Genomic DNA, 19,216 nt, shown 5'->3' on the forward strand with positions numbered 1-19,216 from the left:
ATGCGTCCCAAGCCTTCTTTCAGCCAAGGAAAACAAGTTTATTAAACATCTGCCATATTGACCAGACTCAAGAAATCTGAACATTTGTGCTGCTTGTATTGACAAGTGAACCAGACAGAATCGGAGCCCTTGTGATGAGGGGCAAATTGAATCTGAGCATCTTCTTGGAGACAAGATGGATCTTACATACAGAAAGACTGTGTGGAATGGCCAAGTATTCTATGGTGACTGGAGGAGGGGTCCAGGAAGGCTCTTGAAGAGGAGGCTAGGGAGGATCTTGATGGGACTCGGGTGACTAGAGATCAGATTCCAGGAACCTAGAGAATGGGATTTTGATAGGATCAAGAGTGGCAAGTAGCCAGAGGAAATCCAGAGGTAACAGAGAGTTGGGCATAGTGATAATGAGAAACTTATAGCCTCAGGTGAATGCCAGATCAAGTGGGAAGATTCCAGGAGAGTTCAAGGGGATTCCCAGAGCCTGTACCTCATCAGAACTAGTGAATCATGGTGATGCCAAGCCTCGTAGGATGGTGGCCTGCTTTTGGTGGCTATTTAATTTATATACCTTTGGTGACAGAAGAAAGTTTTGAGCATAGTTTCCCATAATTTTTTTTTTTTTTGCCTTTTGGACATAAATTTGGGGTTAAGTAACTTGCCCATGGTTACATGGCTAGTATTTTTGTGTGGGTGTTAAGTGTCTCAGGTTGGAACTGAACTTGGGTCCTCCTGACTCCAGGGCCAGTGCTTCACTCACTGCGCCACCTAGCCGCCCCTCATAGTTTCCCATAATTAATTTGGGAAGCCAGATTATTATTTTTTTGTAGACCTTGTGTTATTTAAGATTTTCTAGTGCTTGCCTTGGAGCGTCATTAAATAGATAAAGATATTGTTTATATATGGTGCCAGGCCCAACTATAGACAATGGCTTAAATCTTGCATGCCTATCCTTAGGTTTACATTCTAAATCAGAATTCGTTGTCATGGGCAGACTTCTTAAGGATGCCTAGAGTAACAAATCAATATTGAATTAATACACAAGGAAGTATAGTATTTATATTGTACATAAGAAGTACTTGTTCACTCAAGTGAGGAAGTAGAAGGAATGATGGCATCTGGGGCTGGGGCTTTGCATGTTTGGATCTAGGGCACATTGCCAGTTCTCTCCCAGGCGTTCAGGGAAGGTTTATAGTGATGTTAGAAGCTATTTGAATGGTAAAGATCAATCTTAGTGATGTGAAGTAGGGAGGTGTCTCTACATAGAGGAGAAGGATCAGAGTCAGAGGGTCCCCTGTCTGCTGCTCAGCCAGATTGTAATCTGATGAACCAGAGTGTATGTACCTGAGGTTGTGTCCCTGTTTTCTTTATGTTTTTTACAGTATTTTGAAGCCTTACAGAGACAGCATTTTGATTAAATCCTCACATATGCTCAAATGGATCCATAATTGCATCACTGTGGACACTCCAACAATATATGTCATAATCTTTTGAAACCCATACATCCTTTACAACTCTGAGTCATGTCCTTTCACCAAATTCACAACAGAAGGTCCAGCCAACATTCATTTTCTCTTGCAGTGGCAAGGATATCAGTAGGATACATGGACTGACCATCATTATTCCTTTCTCTGTCCATATGACTCAGCCTTCTTCTTCTTCTCCTTCCTCTTCTTCCACCTCTTCTTCTTCCTCCTCTTCTTGTTCCTCTTCTTCTTCCACTTCGTCTTCATCTTCATCTTCGTCTTCGTCTTCATTGTCTTCTTGTGTCTTTGTCTTCTGTTTCTTTGAGGAAACTAGGTGGTAAAGAAGATAAATTCCTGAACTTGGAGTCAGGAAGACCTGAGTTTGAATTCTACCTCAGACACTTAATAGTTGTGTGGTCCCTGGCAAGTTACTTAATATACCTCAGTCTCATTCTACATCTTTAAGATGGGAATAAAAATAGCCCCTCTCTTAAAGGGTTGTTGGGATGATCAAATCTGATCATTTGTATCTATAATGAGTTTTATAAAACTTAATGTGTTATATGATGTTCACTAATATTTTATTATTATTTTATGACATCTTTTATCCTACTTTTCCTTTATAATTCCTTATTCATAATGATTCCAGACTACTAACACTTACCATGCACCTCTCTGCTTCCCTTTCACTGGTATTTTAAGACTTATATTCATATAATAATCAGAAGAATATTTATATCAAAATTATGAACCTTTGTTTCAGGAACAAATTTGGGCTCATTAAAAGAAATTTAGTTTTTCAATGGTACTCCATCCTTGTCCCATCCTTCTTCATTTAAATACTTGGCCCAGTCCATTGTCCAATCATATTATCTGTCCAAGATCTGGATACTGATAGATGAGCTAGGTAAGCCATTCATTCAGCTATATAGCATTATTTAGACAATAGATGTTCTTCATTGACTTGACTTTTCCTGAGTTAATAGTTAGGAAATTTTTTTTTTACTAATAAGTATTTATTTTCTCTCCTACATCTGTCCTCCACCACCCCTTCACCCCCCTCCCCCCACCAAAATCTTGTGCCAAATATTCATGGTCAAAGAAAATGAATTACTACATTGCCCAGATACAAATGGGCTAAACTCTTCTATGGGTTGTGTATACCATTTGGGTGCTCTGCAGTATACCAGATCTTGATATGATCATTGCAATAGCATTTATAAACAGAAGCATCTGAAAGATCTCGCTATCTATCAAGAATCTATATGCCTACAACATGTATCTTCTTTTTCAGCTATGTATAAGTTTTACAAGAGTAATCTAAATACAAGAGTAATTTAAATGACATCCTTAATGAAGTTACTGAACAGGGAAAGTCTGGGTTTTTCAAGCAATGTTCCACAATAGACCAGCTCTATATAATCATACAATTGACTGGAAGTTATAAAGAATACAAAATCCTGCTAGGCCTATTGTTTATGGATCATAAAAAAAAATTATTCTGAAGAGCAAAATGCTACCTTAAAGATTTTCCTGGGGGCAGCCAGGTAGCACAGCGAGTAAGAGCACCGGCTCCAGTGTTGAGAAGACCTGGAGATCGAATCCCGGGCTCAGACACTTAGCACCCACCCAGAAATACCTGGCCGTGTAACCTTGAGCAAGTTACTTAATCCCAATTGCTTAGGGGCGGCCAGGTGGCTCAGCGAGTAAGAGCACCGGCTCCAGTGTCGGGATGACCTGGATCAAATCCGGGCTCAGATACTCAGCACCACACCCAGAAATAACTGGCCGTGTAACCTTGAGCAAGTTACTTAACCCTGATTGCTTAAAAAAAAAAAGTTTTTCCTGAAGTCAAAATGGGTTTACAATTTAGATATCAAGGCTGATATTGTAAGCAATCTGGGAGAGCAGGGAATAGTTTACCTGTCATATTTATGGAGAAGGGAAGAATTTATGACCAAACAAGAGATACAGAGCATTACAAAATGCAAAATGGATAATTTTGATTACATTAAGTTGAAAAGTTTTTGTACAAACAAAGCCAACCTAACAAAGATTAGTAGGGAAGCAGAAAATTGGGAAAGAATTTTTACAACCAGTGTCTCTGATAAAAGTCTAATTTCTATTTTTAGATTTTTCTTTTTGGAGGGGGGAAGGTAGAGCAATTGGGGTTAAGTGATTTGCCCAAGGTCACATGGCTAGTTTTGTGTTAAGTGTCTGAGGCCAGATTTGAACTCAGGTTCTCCTAACTCCAAGGCTGGCACTCTATTCACTGTGCCATCTAGCCACCCCAAGGTCTAATTTCTAAAATATATGGAGAACTGAGTCAAATTTATAAGAATACAAGTCATTCCCCAGTTGATGAATAGTCAAAGGAAAAATAGGCAGTTTTCAGAGGAAGAAATTAAAGATATCTATAATCATATGAAAAAATGCTCTAAATCACTACTTATTAGAGAAATACAAATCAAAACAACTTTAGGTACCATATCTCACCAGTCAGATTGGCTAACATTACAAAACAGGAAAATGATTAATGCTGGAGAAGATGTGGGAAAACCAGAACACTAATGCATTGTTGGTAGAGTTGTGAACTGATCCAACCATTCTGGAGAGCAATTTGGACCTATGCCCAAAGGGCTATGAAAATATGCATACCCTTTGACCCAGCATTACCACTTTTAGAGCTGTATCCCAAAGAGATCATAAAAGTGGGAAAAGGACCCGTATGTACAAAAATATTTATGGTAGCTCTTTTTGTGGTGGCAAAGAATTGGAAATCAAGGGGATGCCCTTCAATTGGGGAATGGCCGAACAAGTTGTGGTATATGAATGTAATGGAATACTATTGTGCTATAAGAAATGAGGAGCAGACAGACTTCATAATAACCTGGAGAGACTTATATAAACTGATGCTGAGTGAGGGGAGCAGAACCAGGAGAACATTGTACACAGTTATAGACACATTATATCTGTGATGATTAACTTTGACAGACTGGGCTCCTCTCAGCAATGCAAGGCTATAAGACAACTCCAAAGGACTCGTGATGGAGAGGGCAATCCACATCCAGAGAAAGAATTACTGAGTCTGAATGCAGATTGAAGCAAACTACTTGCTCTCTCTCTCTTTTGTTTTGTTTTGTTTCTTCTTTCTAGTTGTTCATTCCATTGGTTGTAATTCTTATTTACAATGTGACTAATGTTTAATGTGAAGGGAGATGTAGAACCTATATCAGATTGCATGCTGCTATGGGGAGGGAGGAGGAAAGAGTGGGGAGAAAATTTGGAACTCAAGGGATTGTGGAACTGAATGTCATAAACTAAAAGTAAATAAATTTAAAAGAAAAAAAAAAGAATTTCCTCATGAAACAAGATATGACAAGTAGGATTAAACCTTGTTTGGTGGCCCTCTGATGACTGCTATCCAACAAAGGTTCATGTATGCTCATTAAAGGTGTTTGCTACTGGGTGTGATGAAAGAGCTCTGTTATGGAGCCCAAGGCACAAGAAGATTTTTGGTTATCTGTTTTATTTTATCCACTTTTTTTTCTCTTTCCTTGAACATATAATCAAAAGTTTGAAAAGGTCTTGTTGTTCAGTCGGGTTTGATTCGTTGTGACCCCATTTGGGGTTTGCTTGGCAAAGATATTGGAATGGTTTGCCACTTCCTTCTCCAGCTCATTTTACAGAAGAGGGAACTGAGGCAAACCAGGTTAAGTGACTTGCCCAGGGTCATACAGCTAGTAAGTGTCTGAGGGCAAATTTGAACTCTGGGAAGATGAGTCTTCCTGACTCTAGGACCAGCGCTGTGTGCACTATGGTGCCACCTAGCTGCCAACAACAAGTGAAGAGAATATTAACTTCTGAGGCTAAGAGAAAATGTTTATCGTATGTGAGCTGAGTCCTGAAGGGAGGTAGGGGTTCCAAGAAGTGAAGATGAGGAAGGAGAGCATTCCAAGCACAGAGGACAGAGGTTTGCCAAGGCATGGAGATGGAAGATGGAATGCCATATATAAAGAAGAACAAAGGGAATAATGTGCAGGAAGCTAGGGAGCACTGTGAGGAAAGTGCTGGACTTGGACTTAAGAAAACCTGAGTCTGAATCTTGGCTCAGACACATGAGTAGGACCTCAAGTTTCCTCATCTGTAAAGTGGGTATACTAATCACTGGGTTGTTTCAAGGATCAAATAGAATAATTTGTAAAGTACTTTGAAGACCTTAAAGTGCTTTATAAACTAATGATGAAAAAGATGTTTAATAAGCATGAAAGATAAGCTGGAGCCAAAGTGTGAAGGGCATTACATGCCAAACTTTATATTTTGTCCTAGAGACAGCAGAGAAATTCAGATTTTTTTTTGAGCAGTGAAATGACTTGTTCAGACTGAATCTGTAAATAAGGGTATTTTCATTCTAAATTTGTTTTCTGGTAAATGTTTTTTTCCCACTGTTTTTCATTTTATATCCTCTAATAAGCTAGTGAGTAGAGTTAAAAGGATGTTGTAGAAGGTCTTCTCCCTTCTCCCCTCCTCCTCAGTCTCAAGGTCTGTGTATATAAACTTTAGTATTTTATTGTTGGTGAAAGAGCTTAATTCTTGCTTTTGTATTCTATTGCTTTTGTGCCACTAAACTACAATATTCTTTCACTCTGACAAAATAGAGTCTTATCAAAGGATTCCTCATTCAGACTCTTTCTGAAAACTATGCCATTTGCTTGCCCTTGAACTGATGGCTTAAGTTTTATCTCCATCTGAACAAAATATCTGCCTCTTCCTTACTTCCTATGGAGAGTCAGAGTCTAAAGTATTTGCTATGACACTTCTAAAGGTGCCTGGTCCCTCCGGAGAGGCTTTCTTTAATTTCAAAGAAAACCCCTTGTTTAGAAAATGCCAACAATGCCAAGGGATGTGAAACTGAAATAAATAGGACCTCAGAGTTAAACCCTAACTACAGGTAGAGAGAACTAAATATGCACTGTAATTGATTATTATTTAGCAATAATGGTGAATAATGGTTTATAAACATTTATAGCTTCATGGATAGAACCTTGAGATCTAAGTATTCAGGGAAGGAGTGAGGTCCCTCAGAGTACACTGTAAAGGCGTTTCTGGGGTCTTCTTTGCAAAATTTTGCCAGTAGACCCTGAATTTCAAAGTTGTGCTACTCTGTCATCCCTCAATCTTCCTTTGTCAAAGCTGTCAAAGGGTCTAAAAACCATTGAACAAGGATGAGCTGGAGTCACTCACATATCCAAAGTGCTACACAGCTGAACCATTGCCATTAAAAAATGAAATTTCACCCATGGTGTTACTGCCTTGGGATTATTTAATTAGAGGTCCAAAAGTTCTTAATCATGCTAGCCAAGAGGAAAGAGTCCAAGATGATGTTCAGTCTGTCTTTTTTTCAAAAACCTGGCCGGGTTTTCTGTCTGCAAAAGCAAAATGATTTAGAAACAGAAGATGAGCACTAATGAAAAGTTTCCATTAAAAAACATTGAAACCACCTCATTCCATCTACCCTGGACACCATTGTCCTAAAGCGCTGAGAATTTAAGTGATTTACCCAAGGAGTCACACAGTTAGTATGTATCTGGGATAAGTTCTGAACACAGGTCTTCCTAGTTTCCTAGCTTTCCATTCTCTTCACTATATTGCCTTTTAGCCTATGGAGGTTGTTGTTATTCAGCTATATCTGACTCTTTGTGACCCCATTTGTGGTTTTCTTGGCGAAGATACTCGAATGGTTTGCCATTTCCTTCTCCAGTGTATTAAGGCAAACACAACAAAACATGATGTCTAGGTACTAAGGGAGTTACAAAGATAGATTAAACAGAGTCCTGCCCTCAAGGAACTTAGAATCTTATAAGTACGATTTTGAATATATATTTGAGCTTTAATGTTCTGGTGAATAATTATCTAAGACCTTGGGGTGGCTAGGTGGCACAGTGAGTAGAGTACCGGCCCTGGAGTCAGGAGGACCTGAGTTCAAATCCAGCCTCAGACACTTAACACACACAAAAATTAGCCGTGTGACTTTGGGCAAGTCACTTAACCCCAGTTGCCCTCCAAAAAAGAAAAAAAAATTATCTAAGACCTTTTAGATAATATACTCTTCACACATAGAATGATTGTATCATTTTATATTAATATTATGTATGTGTCTTAAATCCTATTCATCTATAAGCTTTATGGGGCAGTGATTGGGCCCAAATGGATCTGTGAACTCTTCATTGTGGCTGTTCCCTACAGTGATGCAGATTGAAACCTATCCATACCTATTGCTCCTGTGTAACTCTTGCCCCTGCCTGTCCATAAATTCACCACAGTGAAGCACATGGGGCTATGTATTTTCAATAGATATCACTACTATCCTTTTTCTACCTCTCCCATATTTCCAGTTCCATCATAAAAGGATCATCCATATCTTAACTAAATTTTGTATCTACTGTGGCCTCGAGGATGGTGCTCCCCACTTGAGGCAATTAACAAATATTTATTTAATTTTTTTTTGAGTTGTGAACCCTTTTAACAGTCTTGTGAAGTCTATGAACCCACTCTCAGAATAATGCTTTTTAAATGCATAAAACAGAACATATAAGATTACAAAGGAAACCAATTATAAAAAGTTGAAATAGTTATTTTTTTAAGGTCATAGATCTTAGGTTAAGAGCCCCTGATCTAATTAAATTAAAAATGTGTTATTTTCTTTAAAAATTCTCAAAGATATAAATGCTTTCTTATTAATGAGTTTTGGTAATGTGCCAGTAGACTTTATTTCTCCCTTATTTTTTAACTGGCTTCTGCCATTCTGAGAAACAATTAGGAACTATACCCCCAAAATTCCTTTTATTTACTTTGACTAGTATTACTTAAACTCCAAAGAGATTTAAAAAAAGAAGAAAAAGAAATGGACCCATGTGTACCAAAAAAAAAAATTATAAGGTTTTTTTTGTTCTTGTTATTGTTGCAAAGAACTGGAAATAAAGGGGATATTCGTGAATTGGGGAATGGTTGAACAAATAATGGTATAAGAATGTGATGATCACGATAAGATATGATGAAAGGAACAGTTACAGAGAAACCTGGGAAGACTTATAAGAACTGATTCAAAGTGAAATTAACAGAACTTGGAGAACACTTTATACCATAGAAACCACAATGTAAAGACAAACTTGAAATACTTAAGAACTTTAATCAATGCAATGACAAATCATGATTCCAGAAGATAATGAAGGCAACTATCAGATGTCTTATAGGGAGGTGATGGACTTACTTAAAGTGCAGAATGAGACATACATTTTTGGACATGGCCAACATATTGATTTGTTTTATTTGACTGTGCGTACTTGTTAGAAGGATTCTGTTTTTCTGTTGTTTTTTTCCTTTATGTGGGTGGAGGGAGAGGAATATGTGGGTAGAAGGGGTTAATGAAAGTTTCTCCCCCCCAAAAAAAAAGAGAAAAAAAGGAAAGGAGGGCATTAAAACATTTAAAAGAAAATACACAGAAGAGAGTAGAAGGAAATTCAGAAGGTAACAGACAAGGACAGCTTTAAAAGTAACTTGTATAATTTATTATATAACTAAAAAAAACTGTAAGCTGTATATTTTAGATTTATGGTTTCATATAGCGATTTTTTGTTATATTTTGTGTATGGTAATGATCTTTTTAATGTATATAAGATAAATAATGTTTTTAAAGGGCAGAAAAGGATGGAAAGTAAAGTGATAGAAACTGTATTCATTTCCAGGGAAATGAACTTTTCCTAAATGCCTTTTTTTCCAGAAAGAGTTAGAATAAAGGTGTTTATTTGTTTTCATTTTTAAATCTGATTTTAGTATTTTATGTTGTTTAAAAAAAAAACAAAGACCATAAATCTCAAATGTTAATCTGTTTTACCTCCCATATGGAAAGTGATACTTCCTGCTCTAATCACCTGTTTAAATTGAGCTGCACAACTGCAAAAACTTCCTGAACTATAAATAGAGGGGAGGAATATTATTTTCTTATTGGCTCAACGTCTCTACCTGAGCCATTTCTTGGAGCGATATTCTGTCTTCTATCACTTAGACAGCTGTTCACCTGCCACTCACTCTGTTCTTCTGACCCCATTTCTCCTTCACGCATCTTTCTGATAGCCTCTTGCTTTGGGTTCCAAGAAGTTGGCTGAGTTTTACTGAGTGAAGCCATAGATAGGGAAGATGGTACCTATTTTTTTCCTTCTCCTAACTACCCCTTTCTCTGCAGTTGCAAAGGCTTTGAATCTTCTCAAAAAGAAGCCCTTATGTAAATATAAGGTATTATTCTTTTAATTTACTATATTTTTGTTTTTAGTTGTTAGTATAAAGCAGTGGTTACTAAAATATGAAGGTGTTTTTGTTGTTGACAGTAATTTACTTGCAGACCAGGACCACCATGAATTTTAAGTAGTATTGTTTTTTAAATGATCAAATTAAAGTTTAAACTTACAAAATGCTAGTTCTTTATATAAATGGTGGTTGAACTGAAAGCTATGGTGGAGGGACCAGTCTCTATCCTTTTTGCCTCTCTGCTACAAATAAACTTGACAATAAAGTGTTAATGATAGATGTAAATAGAGAGAAATTATTAGATGAAATCTATCTGCCATTAAGGAAGGGCAGACAGTGGTCCCAAGATAAAGGAAATGGCACTTTATCCTAGACATGAAGCCAAAGAGTTTGTTGTTTTAAAATTTTTGTTTTTAAGTTGATATCTGAAAAGTCACAAGCTGAAGTCAGCTTGCACTGTCAAGTTAATATTCCTGGAAAGTAAATGCTTCTATCTTTTGTTGCTAATAGAAGTCACAGCTATCATTAAACCACTTGGAGGCAGAGTCTTATAGGTAAAATTTATTATATATGCAGAGTATTACAAGACAACTTTCCTTGTGACTTGCATGTTAGGATTTGGTTCCCAGACCCATTTGAGACTGGAACACTTCAGTTTCCGGGGCTTGGATTTCTCTTGTTTGTATTCTGCAAAAATAGAGCATTGATGCAAAATGGTACCCACTATTTAGTGTCTTGTCTTTAATAAGTCAGTCTTAAATCCAAAAGGTGGTTATGTAGACAGATTAAACAAAACTACTTCTTTTTAATCAAGAAAAACTTTAGGATGAGTATATCTTCTGGAGAATGAAAGAGAAAACCAATGCAGTAACTTTTTCATTCCAAACCTTAGAATTATGTGACACATACAGATTGGTCCCTGAAGTAATTATGTGAAGGTATAGAAGGGACAAGGGAAGGAAAAAAATTTCTGGGTAATTATAGTGAGATCTGACATAAGTTAATATCACATTTTATAGTTTAAAGAAGAAAGATTTAGAAAATGAAAAAAAGAAACATTGTCAATTAATAAAATTGAGTCAAGTGAAGATTATTCTATTTCCCCAAACTTAAGGAACTGGGAATTTCTCACATATGTCTGAAAGGTTGTTTGGAGAAAAATGGCATCAGTTCTTCTCTGAAAATGTTATGGTTACTGACTGGCCTACAAAGTCTGAATTTTGGGGGAAAAAAGCCCAACCTTATAAGCATTTATGACTGTATTTTCCCTTTAATTAGGAAAAACTTAAAGTGTGTGTGTGTTTAAGAGATTTAGAAAGGAAGTGCTGCAAAAATCCAAATATAAATTTCAAAAAATGTCCTACTATTAAGAGAAGCAGTGTCACAGCAGATAACAAATTGACCTTAGAACTATAAATTCTAGGTTCAAGTTCTGACTCTGGCACATGCTGGATTTGTGACCTAGACTATATGTCATTTAGTGTGTCAATACTCTAGGAAACCCTCTAGACTCTAAATTGTAGAAAATGTGCAGACCTGCCTTGGCAAAGGGTGTTTCTTCACCTGGGACAGTCTTAAACCAAGATCACTATGGGAAAGTCCCTTTCCCTATCCTTATTAATATCATTGTGGCTCTAAGCTATAGCAACATTTACCTTTTTTTTTAAAGCTAAAAAAATTTTCAAGTATAATAAAGACAGTTTGAACAATGGAATTTCAGTAGTGGTAGTCCTTTTGGAGTGGTATCTTATAGTTTGATCCTTTATACCGTGTCCCCAAAGTCTTGGTGCAGTTTTAAGCTTATTAAAGCTTAAGAAGTTCTAAGTCATTAGCATTTTTAAGTTTTTGTGTTTAAGCTATTAAAGCTTAAAACACCACTAAGATTTTTAGGACATCCTATATATTTAATTCTCTAGTAATATATTTAGAGATTATTACCCTTCCTTCTTTTTCAGAGAAAGTGAAATGCTAAGAGGTTAAGTTGGCAATTATTTTGTTAGCTCTAGACCTTTTAATGCTAATGATGCTCTCTGAGTGCTTGTTACATTGAAAGTGAAGGCAAGAGTAATGCTCCAGCAGCCCAGGCAAAGGTATTGGTTGGTTGTGTCTGTGCATCCAATGTGGGGAAAGAGATTAAGGCAAACACCAGCACACTGAAAGTGGTTTCTTCCCCCCACTTACCCAAAAGGTTATTATTAACCGTGCTTTATGGTATCAGCTAAAGGCAACATCATGACATCATCCCACAACAAGCATGATTAGGCTGGGATGAGAAGTGGTAATGTTTTCCTTACCATCTTTTATTCTCCTCATTCTTATTAGTCATTCATTCATTCATTCAATTCATTCAGCATTCATTTCTTTAACTATGTGCCAGCCACTGTACTGATCACAAAGACAAAATCATAATTGGATTTTTTCTTCTAGTGGCTGTGTTTCTGATGTTTGATAGCACCATCATTTTTTGGGGTCACATCTACCTTCATAGTCAATCGCTCACTTTCACTTTTCTGTCTTGTGATGTGGATGTCATCTGATTTCTCACCTTGTCAGTCTTGCAGAAAAATAACAGAAATCAATTTGTCTACTAATACTTTCCACTAGTTCTCTTGCCACTTGACTGGTGTAAGCTGGTGTGACTGTTGAGATGGAATTAGCATTGGATTTAGAGTTGGAATACCTGCTTTCACATCCTGGCTCTGCTCCTGATTACCTGATATTGAAGTATGACCTTGGGCAAGTCACTTCTCATGCCTGGGACTGGATTTATTTATCTCTAAAATGAGGACATTGAATTAGATGAGGTATTTTTAACTTCCATTGTGTCAGCTACTGCTTTGGCTGTCAGTGAAGCCCATGGAACCCTTCCTCAGAATGTTTTTAATTGCATAAAATATATAATTTTACCAAGAAAATCAACTCTATTGAAATGCAGTTATCAGAATATTTTTTAAAAGCAAGTTGATGGACCCCAGGTTAAGAACCCCATGAACCAAATTATCTCCGAGGTCTTTTCTAGCTTTAGATTCTCTGTATGAGCCAAAGAATCACTTTTCTTTCTCCTAATCTGGGTCTGGAAAAATTGCTTGAATTATTTCAAACATTTAACTTGTGAAACAGTTTTCTGAATGATACACAAGTGGCATGAACAAATGAATAGAATTTCTAAAATAACACAACTTAAAAGCAGGGAATATGCTCCTTGTTCCTTGAGAGAATCCAGCTCTAATCAGGAATGTGGTATAAATTCCTTTGTCTTTCATGTGACACATAGGTGAGTGGTTCTTTGCAAAGTTGCCTTATTTTGTTTTCTTTTCCTATGGGATTTTTTGTTGACCAACTATAGATTAATGGGCCTGTTGATAACACTGCCTTTTTAAAAGATGGGCGGCATACCTGTTATCTTTTAGAAGGTAGGAGGAGGTAAGGAAAGAAAGGGAGTGGGGGTGGAGCTAGTGCTAATCGGATTGTGTTAAATTTAGGAATGAAGAAACAACTGAATCAAAGGTGTATGATTGATTCCAACTTGTAGTTACCTTTATGCTGCTTTGTCCCAGTGACTAATACAACCGTCTGTTTCTACTCCCACAAGCTGTCTGGTTCATCTTTTTTATTTGTCATCCTTACTGATGGTGTTGAAGGTAATTCTATTCTTCTATTTTCTGAACTTCAGGAGAAGGTAAAACTTGATGCTGAGAGGGAAAAACTAGAGAGGCTGCAGGAAATATACTCCGAGCAGAAGACCCAGCTTGACAATTGTCCCGAGTCCATGAGGGAACAGTTACAGCAGCAACTGAAGAGGGTCAGTAGCAATCAGGAATGCACCACTTAATTTTTTTTCAATTTTTTCTTTTTCTCTTTAAAAAAAAATCATATCCCCTTCTTTTTTTAAGTGTCCAATTTCTTCTCACTCATGTAGATCACATAGCACAAAATTTGTCCTTAGCAGCCTGCTGGGTTAATGAATACATCATTGAAGCGCATGGTGACCATAAAAATACAGCTTTTAAGGAACTAAAATGAAAGTCATGAAACACTCACGATCCTCCCTTCCCCTGCCCCCACTCCCCTACAAGAAAAAAAAAGAACTTGTCTTTTTGCTTAGTGTATCTTAGTTTAGAAGACAAAGGTATATTAGAGCTGAGGTATCGAATAAAAAGCATCTCCCTGTGTCTGTTTTAGCTAAGGAGTCACAGCTGTTCAGGAGTTGTAACTGATATCTGGCATTTCAGCGCTGAAATTAACTAGCATTAATAATTGACACTATTCCCTGAGTTTCCCGTTTGCTGTCTAGTGATTGCTGTTTGCTATGTTGGCTGCTTAATGTTTTTCTAAGCTTGCTTTGTAATCTGTCCCCAAAGTAGCCATTTTTCAGACTGTTTATCTTTCACCTTTGTTTTGATGTTTATTTCTTTTCTTTCAGCTTTCTAGTGACATGAAACTGAAATCATTATCATCTAAGCCTCACTCCAGGGTATTTGGTTTGATTAGGTGCCCTCAGACTGTACCATTAGCTATTATTTGCTTGAAATAAATCTTAATGAACCATAGAAATGTCTAGTCTAACTTGTATTGGCTGAAACTTTATTCCATGGATACTGTATCATGCCAGTGTTCATTCATTTGTTCATTCCTTTATGAAATTCCTATTTTGTGTCGGACACTGTTTCATTGCTGAGAAAACAAAGAAAAAATGAGACTAGCTTTCAAAGGGCTTGCATTCTACTGAACCAGCTTTGGATAGATGAAAATGAAATTAGATGTCCCACCCAGTTTCACAAATATGTGTTCCCAAAATTTGAAGTTTTTAGCAGCATGAATGCCAGATTTTGTTCTCCATAAAGAGCTACTTAAATTAAAATATTGGAAAAAATGCATTAATTGTCTTGAAAGTGAAATTATTATGTAAAGAGATTTAGCCCCAGGGGAGTAGTCATTAATAAGTGAAAAATAAGGCTACTTTATTCATTTTATCACATTCTTCTCTCTTTAGAGAGTTGTAAAGTGGTTCCATTGTAAGACAGCATCTCTTGGAGGATTTCTTAAAATGCTGGGGGTTCTTTTTAACAATATGTGAACTTTTATCATTAATTTAAATAATTTACCCCTTGGAATCTCAGTAGGGTAAAGAAATCTTTCAGTGAAATGTAATTTGATGTTACAGTTGAGAGCTTCCTGATTTTTTAAAGGCATTCATTTCAAATAATCTTGAAATGCTGAATAAAGATGACAATATCTATTGCTTTTACCAGTGTTGTTCCAAATAAAATCAAAAATTACATTGCACTTCTTCATTCAGTTATTGTAGAGAGTTGGATATAAGCCAATAAATTGGAACTTTGCCTATGTGTCAGTTCCACACTTCTGGGGACAAAGTTGTGTTAAGAGCACACACAAAAAATTGCCTAAAACTTACAAAACAAGATTTGTGAAAGTATTTTGTTCTATTTATCTGTTAGTGTTAGACCCTGAGTCTTAGCTGTTTTTTTTTTAATTAAACAACATAGTTTGGGAAACATATTTTTGTTTATTCACTCCGCAGAAATGTTTATTTTTCGAGATTGTATACAGACAATGCTGTCATTGAACTTGGAATTCCTTATTTAAGATCAGTAAATATATATGACTATGTACATTTTACTCCCTTTCTTTTAATTTCTTATTCTTTCCACCCCATTACCAAGTTATTTTCTTACTCTACATAAACATTGACTTCAGATAATAGTTTATCAAGTCCATTAATATAAATATCAAGTTGATATAAATAATTACTGCTTATTTTACTCTGGGCTCTATACAATGTTTCAAACTTTTTTTTTCAAGTATTCTAAGGGATTTTAATTATTGATAAAGGAAATGAATGCAGATGACCTAACTGTACATCATATAAAGTCCAAGATTCTTTTCCTTTCCCACAAAGCAGTAATGTGAAATTCTTTTTTTTTTTTTTTGCTTTTTTTTGGAAGGGCAGTTGGGGTTAAGTGACTTGCCCATGGTCACACAGCTAGTTTTTGTGTTGTGTCTGAGGCCAGATTTGAACTCAGGTCCTCCTAACTCCAGGGCTGGTGCTCTATTCATTGCACCACCTTGCTACCCCAGTAATGTGAAATTCTTGACATAAAAGCCCTTATGTGATAAATCTCCCATCTCCCTGCTATCACTGAGTTCCTTAATCTTGTTCTCCTAAGGTCACCCTTTACCAGCCTCTGACTTAAAAAGTGGATTATCTCACTTTGCAATAATTCAGTTATTCTAGAGACTTCTTGGGTTAGTACAAGCCCATTTCGCTTCTAGCTTAAAATACTTCAAAACACTCCTAAAATGAAATCTCTTTCCCCAGGGCCTTTATTAAGTTAAACACAGATTCAATTAAGTTGACTTTTGTTTTGTTGTTGTTTAGTCATTTTTCAGTCATGCCTGACTCATCATGGCCCCATTTGGGGTTTTCTTGGCAAAGATACTGGAGCAGTTTGCTATTTCCTTCTCCAACTCATTTTACAGATGAGGAAACTGAGGCAAAAAAAAGATTTAATGACTTGCCCAGGGTCACACAGCCAGTAAGTGTCTGAGGCTGGATTTGAACTCCGGAATCTTCCTGAATCCAGACCCAGCACTCTATCCACTTTGCCACCTTTTGTTACCACTATGTTACCACATTGTGTTACCACAATTGTCATAAGATTTTAATAAAGTTCTTTTAAGGGAGGTAGCAGTCCTTCTTAAGGGCAGATTATTGATCTTTCCTTCCTTTTTTCTTTCTTCCTTTCTCTCTTTTATTTTTAGAAACTGTGAGCTGAAATTTAGAGATCAGTATGATGAGATGCATACAATTTATGTATGCGAGTCACTAAGAACCCAGGACCTTTTGTGTCAAAATTATTAACATAGATCCAGTTGAAACTGGCCAGAAATATGTGGTTTGATGGCTTGTGGTTGCTATGGTAGTGGATATGGAAACTCTGATGAAGTTTTTCCATTAAAAAAAAAAACATCAGTTAGGTTATGGATGAAATGGCAAAGGAAGCGGTATAATTCCCACAGTTGCTGAACAGTGGCACCTAATAGAAAAATTCCTGGAGCAGTTGTCAAAAACGTGTACTTCTGTTCTCTTTGAACCTCAGTTTCCTCATTTATAGAATGAAAGGTTGGTTCAAATGGCCTCTAAGATGTCCTTCAGCTCTAAATCTATGATCCAATCTATGATCCATTATCCAGTATCTAAATCTGTGTTCTAACCAGTAGCACATCCTAAACCCACCTCAGGTTTTCATTAGTCTCTAAAGCTGGTTTTAGCTGTTGTATATACATTTATCAGTACCACTCATACCTATCTACTTTTTCCCACTAATCTAACAATCATAGCTAAACAGAGTCCTGGTGTAAGCACATTAGAAAGATAAAGGAATTTTGTTGCATTTTACTTACACTCATTTGAGGCACTTTGTGGTGGCTTGGTGGCTGGTGTGCCAGGCTTGGAGTCAGGAAGGCTCAGCTTCCTGAGTTCAGATATAGCCTCCAATACTTACTAGCTGTGTGACCCTGGGCAAGTCACTTAACCCCGTTTGCTTCAGTTTCTTATATGTAAAATGAGCTGAGAAGGAAATGGCAAACCATTCCAGTATTTTTGCCGAGAAAACCACAAATGGGATCATGAAGAGTCAGACATGACTGAAAGGACTGAACAGCAATGCTCATTTGATTTCCTTTGGGCCTTGAATTGCATTTCCATGAAATTTGGAAGGAACATTAGCCTCGGAGCCAGAAGACCTGAGTTCTATTCCTAGTTCCTTTGCTTACTCTATAGTATCTCATCTGTATAAAACAAAATGATTGGACTAGATTGTCTCCAATCTCCTTTCCATCTCTAACTCTACCATCCTATTATTATCATTTTGCTGCAACTCATAATTCATTTGTGACTTTCTTGGGACACATATTACAAATTGCCAAATTAAATTACTCCTGACTCAATTTCTCTTTTAAAAAAAATTAATTCCTTGTTTTATAGGATCACAGGATCATTGATTTAGGGCTGGAAGGGACCCCAGAAACCATTGAGTCTAATCCCCTCATTGTATAAATGAGTAAATTGGGGTATAGAGAATTTGTATGACCTACCCAGGGTGACACAGCAACTTACTCCTGTCAGAGGCAGAATTCAAACCCAGGCCTTCCTGACATATAGTCTAGCACTCTATCAATTGTACACTGACTGTCATTTCAAATTGTCAGGAAAATTGCTTTGATTTGCACTATATATTATCAATATTTATTCTCACTATTTCCCAGATTGATAAACTCATATCTGATACCACCAGAAGAATTTCAAACATAAGATTGTAGTTTCAGATGCAACTTTTCTAATATAGCACATTCTTATTTTCATAAAGTGATTTAAACATTTACTGCATAAATGAATTGTTCACTAGTGGTTTTGTGAACTATATAGCTCTTTTGGGGGATAACATGGCAGGCCTTGGGCATCAGCCTGTTTTGATGAAGTGGGAGGATCTTTCCTCATATAAATTCCACAAGTAATGTGGCATTTTGTTTTAAGTTGATGAACTGAGCCATATTTTCTTGCAAACATTTTATCCTTGTATCATCTACCCATGGATCAAGTTTCTTGCATCCATTAAAAAGGACATTTTTGTTGCCCTCCATTTTGCTTTAAGATGATGGACTGATATGTCTTTATATTCTTTAGGAATGGCAAATTTTGGTCCTAATCAGTCAACTCCTTTGCAAATTGTCATGGAAAAAATAGAAATATATATACAGATACCAAAATTTTGTATATTTAAATTTGGAGACATAAAAAAGTATGCACCAATCTAAATAGATTTATTTATTATTTTTTATTATTTTAAATAAATAATTTATTATTCATTTTTAAATAAATAATAATTTATTATTAAATAATTTATTTTAAATTCTATCTTTAGAATGGCTTTCTTTCATTTTTGTTCTCATACTTAAGAATCCTGGCTTGTTTTTTTTGTTTGTTTGTTTTGGTTTTGGTTTTTTGTTTGTTTGTTTTTTTGCTTTTTGGAAGGCAATTGGGGTTAAATGACTAGCCCAAGGTCACATGGCTAATTTTTGTGTTAAGCGTCTGAGGCCGGATCCAAACTCAGGTCCTCCTGACTCCACAGCTGGTGCTATATTCACTGCACCACCAAGCCACCCCCATCGTTTTGACATTATATTCTTGTTGCTATTGGATTGTTAATATTAATGGGAAAGCTAATGACCTCCTTACTATGAAATAGCTCTAGCAGAAAATTTGTTCTAATTATGATGATATCTCTCCCTATCTTTCAAGAATCATTTTAGTCATTTTTTAAAAAATATAAGAGTACAAGATCGAAGTTAAATAACTTGTATGACTTTTATTTTGTGTCTTGTCTTTTTAACCAGCTTTATAAGCCATTGTGCTTATGTACCTATGGGTG

At 36.4% G+C, this 19,216-nt stretch overlaps 1 protein-coding gene across 4 annotated transcripts in view; it reads left to right on the forward strand.

The window, feature by feature from the left end:
* The window catches only part of PHLDB2 (pleckstrin homology like domain family B member 2), a 155,581-nt gene that overhangs the window by 73,779 nt on the left and 62,586 nt on the right, over positions 1-19,216 (forward strand). For 3 of the 4 annotated variants that reach the window (XM_069069826.1, XM_069069825.1, XM_069069828.1), the window contains one exon: positions 13,438-13,566. The exons of the other annotated variant lie outside the window; for it this stretch is intronic. In XM_069069826.1, the coding sequence (XP_068925927.1) occupies positions 13,438-13,566 (129 nt within the window). The remainder of the gene's footprint in view (positions 1-13,437; positions 13,567-19,216) is intronic. 4 annotated transcript variants of the gene reach the window in all.

This window comes from Petaurus breviceps, unplaced genomic scaffold, assembly GCF_028583685.1.
Source record: "Petaurus breviceps papuanus isolate PSGF00001 unplaced genomic scaffold, PetGlider_PUasm1.0 90792, whole genome shotgun sequence".
NCBI classification, from domain to species: domain Eukaryota; kingdom Metazoa; phylum Chordata; class Mammalia; order Diprotodontia; family Petauridae; genus Petaurus; species Petaurus breviceps.